Source organism: Scomber scombrus, chromosome 3 (assembly GCF_963691925.1).
Source record: "Scomber scombrus chromosome 3, fScoSco1.1, whole genome shotgun sequence".
In the NCBI taxonomy this organism is placed as follows: domain Eukaryota; kingdom Metazoa; phylum Chordata; class Actinopteri; order Scombriformes; family Scombridae; genus Scomber; species Scomber scombrus.
This window is the reverse complement of record NC_084972.1, coordinates 35301159-35309815: the sequence shown is the minus strand read 5'-3', so window position 1 is coordinate 35309815 and position 8657 is coordinate 35301159. Positions and strand designations below refer to the sequence as shown.

The following is an 8657-nucleotide window of genomic DNA, read 5'->3' as shown; positions in this document are numbered from 1 at the left end:
ATACAGTAAGTTGTGATGTTGCCTTGAGTCACATGTTCTGATTCCTCTCTCATGTTTGTTTATATATGAAGCTACAGCTGCTAGCCAGTTAGCACAGATAAAGGAGGGATGGTAGTAGTAGTAATGTGTTTATAGGGAACATGTACAGTGTTAAACATCTGCAGTCCTGTTAGTGGGTTAATATTAAAACATATGCAGCAAAACATCATGGACGACAGAAACAAAATACAAAGCTACACACCAACACATCACATACATGTAGAGTCAGTTCTTACAGAGCTCAGAAGCTTTCAACACACTATTTCATTTGGTTTTTAACCTTCATGTCGTCCTCCCGGGTCAAATTGACCCCGTCTGTTTTGATTGTTTCTTCTTTCCTCCCTTCCTTCCTTCTTTCCTCCCTCCTTTCCTTCCTTCTTCCTTCCTTCCTCCCTCCTTTCCTTCCTTCCTCCCTCCTTTCCTCCCTCCTTCCTCCCTCCTTTGCTTCTTCCTTCCCTCCTTCCTTCTTTCCTCCCTCCTTTCCTTCCTTCCTTCCTCCTTTCTCCCCTCCTCCCTCCCTCCTTTGCTTCCTTCCTTCCATTCTTCCTCCCTCCTTTCCTTCCTTCTTCCTTCCTTCCTCCCTCCCTTCCTTCCTTCTTCCTTCCTCCCTCCCTTCCTTCCTTCCTTCCTTGACTCGAGGACAACAGGAGGGTTAATAATGATGATGTTGGTTCTGATGAGGCAGTGAGATCTGTAGATGTGCTCGGTGGGGCAACGATGCTTTTGTGCCCTTTAATAACCGTGTGGAGAGCTGCAGTATGTCAGCGTCTCTCTACTGACAACATCTCTAACTTCATGCCTCCATCAGCAGTCTGTATGATGCCTTTACATTCATATTAAGCCTGTAATAAAGAGTAAGGGACTGTCTTTGTAATGAAAGCTAGAGATGTATGCTCCTCAGATAGATCTACAAATAAGGCAGCACAATTTCTTTCTGTCCAAGGAACCAATGAGATCATTTGTCTCAACCTCAGCAGCAGTAATGGAACTGAAACCAGACTGAAAATCACTTCAAATGTTATTATCAAGTAAAAACTGCTTTAGCTGTAGATTTACCTGAAATTCAGGGATCTGAGCCAGAGCAGAGAGTTTATAAATCACAGATCTGAGGGGAGAACAGAGGAGGCTTCCCAGATTTTAGGTATTGATTCGGACAGAAGACTAAAAACACGAGTAATGGAATCCTTTTGATTCCTTGAGACTTTCAGTAGAATGTAATGTGTGACACAGCAGGAGCAGTGGAGCTTAGCTTTTCCTACTCATTCTCTGTGGTTCACCCCCCCCCCCCCCCCCTCCTGACCACAGTGTGGGTTTTAATGGCAGTGAGTGCTGCTGTCCATATTTCCGCTCTCTGACTTTCTAAGTTTGTGGTGAATGAAACTTGCAACACAGAGTTTGAGCTGCCTGAGGCTCATTTAGAGTCCAGATTATCCAACCTCACTTTTCATTCATAAATACTCTTTATTTACTGAAACTTTGATTTAGGGACGAGTCATTAAAACCGAATAATCAAATAATCGTTTGCAGGGAACTTCGACCTCCATGATGTCTTGCTGCATTGAGTCACTGAGCTGTGTAGTCTGGTATTCAGGTTCATTAACAGCTACTTTCAGCCACTAGGAGGAGCTCTAAGCTTCTTGTGTTGAAGTAGAACCTGAAACACAGAGTGAATGTTTACTGCTGCCCCTCGGCTACTTTGACTGGGTAGTAAGTTATCCTGCTAGCTAGCTGACTGGAGGGAACATGATGGTAGTAAGTTATCCTGCTAGCTAGCTGACTGGAGGGAACATGATGGTAGTAAGTTATCCTGCTAGCTAGCTGACTGGAGGGAACATGATGGTAGTAAGTTAGCCTGCTAGCTAGCTGACTGGAGGGAACATGATGGTAGTAAGTTATCCTGCTAGCTAGCTGACTGGAGGGAACATGATGGTAGTAAGTTATCCTGCTAGCTAGCTGACTGGAGGGGAACATGATGGTAGTAAGTTATCCTGCTAGCTAGCTGACTGGAGGGAACATGATGGTAGTAAGTTATCCTGCAAGCTAGCTGACTGGAGGGAACATGATGGTAGTAAGTTATCCTGCTAGCTAGCTGACTGGAGGGAACATGATGGTAGTAAGTTAGCCTGCTAGCTAGCTGACTGGAGGGAACATGATGGTAGTAAGTTATCCTGCTAGCTAGCTGACTGGAGGGAACATGATGGTAGTAAGTTAGCCTGCTAGCTAGCTGACTTGAGGGAACATGATGGTAGTAAGTTATCCTGCTAGCTAGCTGACTGGAGGGAACATGATGGTAGTAAGTTAGCCTGCTAGCTAGCTGACTGGAGGGAACATGATGGTAGTAAGTTATCCTGCTAGCTAGCTGACTGGAGGGAACATGATGGTAGTAAGTTAGCCTGCTAGCTAGCTGACTGGAGGGAACATGATGGTAGTAAGTTATCCTGCTAGCTAGCTGACTGGAGGGAACATGATGGTAGTAAGTTAGCCTGCTAGCTAGCTGACTGGAGGGAACATGATGCAGGCGAAGACACACTAAAGTCCAGCGTGGTTTAAAAGCTTCCAGAAAGTAAAGGATAATGTTGTCAGGTGTGAAATATGTGGAGCAGAGTTGAGCTATGGTGGCTTCACATGGACAAAAAGCTGCTGTCTGCTGTGACGGTTGCTAAGGGAGACAGACCTGACGCTAATCACCAAACTAGTACGTCAACATCTGGAACTAAAGTCTCAGAGAGAAGACTAACGTTACGTCTCTCATTGCTAACATGATGGTAAAGGAAATGCTCAGCGTTGGTTACTACCAGGTACTGATTATTTGGCCAGATGTTGATCATCTATTTTAAGGAGAAGACTTTTTAACTTTTAAATGTATAAAACCAAAGTGTGGCATGTTTTAAATGGAGGAAGTGAGTAAACGCTGCTCAGAGGATGGAGACTCAGGACTGAACTATACATCACAGGAAATGATTTATCGGGACGCTGCAACCAGCACGATCCTCTGCGACCATAAAACAGCCGTTTAACAGCGTTGGACTGCGGTGATACAGGAAGTCACTGACTTACACCCGAGAGCGGGAAATGTTCAGCTGATTGATGACACGACTCAACAAGTCTCCTTGGAGAAGTTAGGAGTCGTCACTCCTCCTGTTGAGCCCATTTAGTTAATTTAATGCAGAGATTCGGTGAAAGAGTGTCGAGAATATAAAGGAAAATAAAACGCAGCTCTGAGCGACCACGAAATGATTAAAATCAGTTTTCTGAACAGTTTAATGAGACCTGACAGAATATTAAGGTTGGTGATCGACTCTTTCTTTTTGAAATGCATTGTGGGAGTTTTTTATATTGAGTCTTTTTTCAAATCAAAGAACCAAAAAATGTTCTAACACAGTTGAAGATGATTCAGTAGGAGAGTTTTTCTTCATGTTGATCAGAGACTTTGAGTCGCTGACGTCATCTGTGAGAAATGAGACTACTTATATTCCACTTCTCCTCCTCTCCTCCTCTCATCTCTTCCTCCGTCTTCTGAGCACTCAAAGCTCTTTAACATTCACACACTGATGACAGCAGCTACCACACTCCTCCTCCTCTCCTCCTCCTCTCCTCCTCTCCTCTCCTCCTCTCCTCTCCTCCTCTCCTCCTCTCCTCCTCTCCTCCAGCTACCACACAGAGTACACACAGGTCATCAGGAGGAGTCCGTTGGTTCAGTATTTCAGGGTTCAGTCTGTTTCTCTCAAGCAGTCGAACATTTAGAGTTCGGTTCTGTTTGAGGTTTCTTTCCTTGTTGCTCAGGTGTGAATGTTGGTCGAACCTCTGATCTTCTGATTGGTGGAAGTTTAACCCTAACCCTACAAAGGTTAAACTTTATAAACAGTCAGACAGCAGCTCCACCCAGTTTGGAGTTATGGATCATAAACTGAATAAATTAGAGTTTAGACGACATCTGAAGAAGTTATCACATTATTAGACTTAATGTAATAACGTGTCTCTGGGTTAGTCAGACTATAAGGAACATAAACACATTATAATGATAATATTTTAATCCTCCGCGTGTCCTCGTCCTCCTCTTATCTGGATAATTACAAGTCATCTGTCCCTTCAGCCAAGAGCTTTCTGTTTGCCCTTCTCTCCTCCTTCTGTCTCTCTCTTTCTCTCTCTCTCTCTCTCTCTCTCTCCTCTCTCTGTCTCTCTCTCTTTCTCTCTCTCTCTCTCTCTCTGTCTCTCTCTGTCTCTCTCTCTCTCTCTGTCTCTGTCTCTCTCTCTCTCTCTCTCTCTGTCTCTCTGTCTCTCTCTCTCTCTCTCTGTCTCTGTCTCTCTCTTTCTCTCTCTTCTCCTCCTTCTGTCTGTCTCTCTCTCTCTCTCTCTCTCTGTCTCTCTCTCTCTCTCTCTCTGTCTCTCTCTCTCTCTGTCTCTCTGTCTCTCTCTCTTTCTCTCTCTTCTCCTCCTTCTGTCTCTCTCTCTCTCTCTCTCTCTCTCTGTCTCTCTCTGTCTCTCTCTCTCTCTCTCTCTGTCTCTCTCTCTCTCTTTTCTCCTTCACCAGCCTTCACGCATCTCTTTTATTTTATTTTTGGCATCGTTCGGCTCTCCAGAGACCAGACACACATTTTTGTTCACATGATCACATGACCCCCCCCCCCCCCCCCCCCCGTCTTCCTGTGGACCTCCGACTCCAAACGTCTGTTGTCATGATGCCACTCACACACACACACACACACACTCACACACACACACACACACACACACACACACACACACTCACACACTCACACACACACACACACACACACACACACACACACACACACACACACACACACTGCCAGATTGTGTCTATAGGAGCAGACTTACTGTATATTCTGTCTATATGTGATGAACAGCTGACTGAGACTCTTCACACATGGAGGACTTGAACTCGTTGAACACTCAGACATGAAACTCGTATTTATAGATGACATCATCGTCTCTCTGCTGTCCATCATTAATAAACCTCAGTAAAGAGTTTCCTTCAGTTTATATCTCCCAAACCTTTGAGTTCAGAGACCTGAAACCTCACCTGGATATAAAAAGCTTAATTATGTTTAAATCAGTGTGTAAACAGAGTGAAGCTGCTGAAGATGATTCAGGATTATAAGTGTTTATTCATTATAATCGGACTGTTTATTATTTAAAGGTTATTTCTCCTAATTTGCTTTTTTTTAAACTCCAAAAGAGAAACAAACAGTATATCTGCATTATGATGTTTATTTAATATTTATTCATCAGGTTTGTGCGTGTGTGTGTGTGTCTGTGCGTGTGTCTGTGTGCGTGTGTGTGTGTCTGTGTGTGTGTCTGTGTGTGTGTCTGTGTGCGTGTGTGTGTGTGTCTGTGTGCGTGTGTGTGTGTCTGTGTGTCTGTGTGTGTGTCCATACTATAAACACACTGCCCACATTGAATGAATGGGCTGCTGAGAAGAACAAACTCAAACAGAGAAGCTGTGTGAACATGTTTCTCTGTGAATGTTTACGTGTGTTAACTTCTCTCCTTCTCTTCTTCTTCTGTTCTTCTCTTCTCTCTTCCTTCTTCTCTTCTTCTTTCTTCTCCTTCTCTTCTTCTTTCTTCTCCTTCTCTTCTTCTTTCTTCTTCTCCTTCTCTTTTCTTCTCTTCTTCTTCTGTCTTTCTTCTCCTTCTCTTCTTCTCTTCTTCTTCTCTTCTTCTTCTCTTCTTCTCTTCTTCTTCTCTTCTTCTTCTCTTCTTCTCTTCTCTTCTCTCCTTCTCTACTTCTTCTCTTCTTCTTCTCTTCTTCTTTCTTCTCCTTCTCTTCTTCTTCTCTTCTTCTTCTCTTCTTCTTCCCTTTTCTTCTTCTCTTCTTTCTTCTCCTTCTCTCCTTCTCTTCTTCTTCTCTTCTTCTCTTCTTCTTCTCTTCTTCTCTTCTTCTTCTCTCCTTCTCTTCTTCTCTTCTTATTCTCTCCTTCTCTTCTTCTCTTCTTCTTCTCTCCTTTCTCTTTCTTCTCTTCTTCTTTCTTCTCCTTCTCTTCTTCTTTCTTCTCCTTCTCTTCTCTTCTTCTTCTCTTCTTCTTCTCTTCTTCTTCTTCTTTCTTCTTCTTCTCTTCTTCTCTCCTTCTTCTCTTCTTCTTCTCTTCTTCTTTCTTCTCCCTCTCTTCTTCTTTCTTCTCCTTCTCTTCTTCTTCTCTTCTTCTTTCTTCTCCTTCTCTTCTTCTTCTCTTCTTCTTCTCTTCTTCTTCTCTTCTCCTTCTCTTCTTCTCTTCTTATTCTCTCCTTCTCTTCTTCTCTTCTTCTTCTCTCCTTCTCTTCTTCTTCTCTTCTTCTTTCTTCTCCTTCTCTTCTTCTTTCTTCTCCTTCTCTTCTCTTCTTCTTCTCTTCTTCTTCTCTTCTTCTTCTTCTTTCTTCTTCTTCTCTTCTTCTCTCCTTCTTCTCTTCTTCTTCTCTTCTTCTTTCTTCTCCCTCTCTTCTTTCTTCTTCTCCTTCTCTTCTCCTTCTCTTCTTCTTTCTTCTCCTTCTCTTCTTCTTTCTTCTCCTTCTCTTCTTCTTCTCTTCTTCTCTTCTTCTTCTCTTCTTTCTTCTCCTTCTCTTCTTCTTTCTTCTCCTTCTCTTCTTCTTCTCTTCTTCTTCTCTTCTTTCTTCTCCTTCTCTTCTTCTTCTTCTCCTTCTCTTCTTCTCCTTCTCTTCTTCTTTCTTCTCCTTCTCTTCTTTCTTCTCCTTCTCTTCTTCTTCTCTTCTCCTTCTCTCCTTCTTCTCTTCTTCTTCTCTTCTTCTTTCTTCTCCTTCTCTTCTTCTTTCTTCTCCTTCTCTTCTTCTTCTCTTCTTCTTCTCTTCTTCTTCCCTTTTCTTCTTCTCTTCTTTCTTCTCCTTCTCTCCTTCTCTTCTTCTTCTCTGTAGCCAACCAGTGAGGAGGACCTCTGCCCGATCTGCTACGCTCACTCCATCTCTGCCATCTTCAAGCCCTGCTCACACAAGTCCTGCAAGTGAGTCCACACACACACACACACACACACACACACAACACACACACACCACCACACACACACACAACACAGACACAACACACACACAGACACACACACTGTAACATGTCAGAGTTCACAGTATTTTGCACAGGCGGTATAATTGAAACATAAATAGTTTATACACATGGGTGCATTTGTGTGTGTGTGTGTGTGTGTGTGTGGTGTGTGTGTGTGTGTGTGTGTGTGTGTGTGTGTGTGTGTGTGTGTGTTATCCTCTGAGTCAGCTGTTTGCCCCCCCCGCCTCGTTACATATTTCATGTCTCCTGCATTTGATTTAACTGAGCTGCCGACTCAGCAAGGTCACTGAGGCTCCTCCTCTCCTCTTCTCCTCCTCTCTCCTCCCCCTCCTCCCCTCCTCCTCCTCTCCTCTCCTCCTCCTCTCCTCCTCTGTCCTCTCTCTTCCTCTCCTCTCCTCCTCTCCTCCTCCTCTCTCCCTCCTCTCCCCTCTCCTCCTCTTCACCTCTCCTCCTCTGTCCTCCTCTTCCTCTCCTCTCCTCCTCTCCTCCTCCTCTCTCTCCTCCCCCTCTTCCTCCTCTTCTCCTCTCCTCATCTCCTCCTCTCCTCATCTCCTTTCCTCCTCTCCTCCTCCTCTCTCCTCTTCCTCTCCTCCTCCTCTCTCCTCTCCTCTTCCTCTCTCCTCTCCTCTCCTTCTTCCTCTCCTCTCCTCCTCCTCTCTTCTCCTCTCTCTCCTCCTCTCCTCCCCTCCTCCTCTCTCTTCCTCTCCTCTCCCATCCTCCTCGTGTCCCTCCTCTTCCTCTCCTCTCCTCCTCTCCTCCTCCTCTCCTCCTCTCCTCCTCTCCACCTCTCCTCCTCTTCTCCTCTCCTCATCTCCTTTACTCCTCTCCCCTCCTCCTCTCCTTCCTCCTCTCCCCCTCTCCTCCTCTCCTCATCTCCTTTCCTCCTCTCCTCTCCTCCTCCTCTCTCCTCTCCTCTTCCTCTCCTCCTCCTCTCTCCTCTCCTCCTCCTCTCCTCTCCTCCTCCTATCTTCTCCTCCTCTCCCCCTCCTCCTCTCCTCTCCTCTCCCCTCCTCCTCTCTCCCTCCTCCTCTCCCCTCTCCTCCTCTTCTCCTCTCCTCATCTCCTTTACTCCTCTCCCCTCCTCCTCCCCCTCCTCTCCCCCTCATCCTCCTCTCCCCCCTCTCCTCCTCTCCTCATCTCCTTTCCTCCTCTCCTCTCCTCCTCCTCTCTCCTCTCCTCTTCCTCTCCTCTCCTCCTCCTCTCCCCTCCTCCTCTCCTCCTCTCCTCCTCTCCTCCTCCTCTCTCCACTCCTCTTCCTCTCCTCCCCTCCTCCTCTCCTCCTCCTCTCCTCCTCCTCATCTCCTTTCCTCCTCTCCTCCTCCTCTCTCCTCTCCTCCTCTCCTCTCCTCCTCCTCTCATCTCTCCTCCTCCTCTCCCCTCCTCCTCTCCTCCTCCTCTCCTCCTCCTCTCTTCTCCTCATCCTCTCCTCTCCCCTCCTCCTCTCCCCTCCTCCTCTCCTCCTCCTCTCTCCTCTCCTCTTCCTCTCCTCCCCTCCTCCTCTCCTCCTCCTCTCCTCCTCCTCTCCTCCTCCTCTCTTCTCCTCCTCCTCATCTCATCTCCCTCCTCCTTCCTCCTCTCCTTCTCCTCTCTTCTCCTCCTCCTCTCC

General features: G+C 45.9%; 1 protein-coding gene across 1 annotated transcript in view; it reads left to right on the top strand.

Moving 5' to 3' along the window:
- The window catches only part of LOC133977581 (E3 ubiquitin-protein ligase RNF123-like), an 80307-nt gene that overhangs the window by 69982 nt on the left and 1668 nt on the right, over positions 1-8657 (top strand). Inside the window, 1 exon segment of the mRNA XM_062415781.1 lies at positions 6907-6992. Coding sequence (XP_062271765.1) covers positions 6907-6992 — 86 coding nt within the window.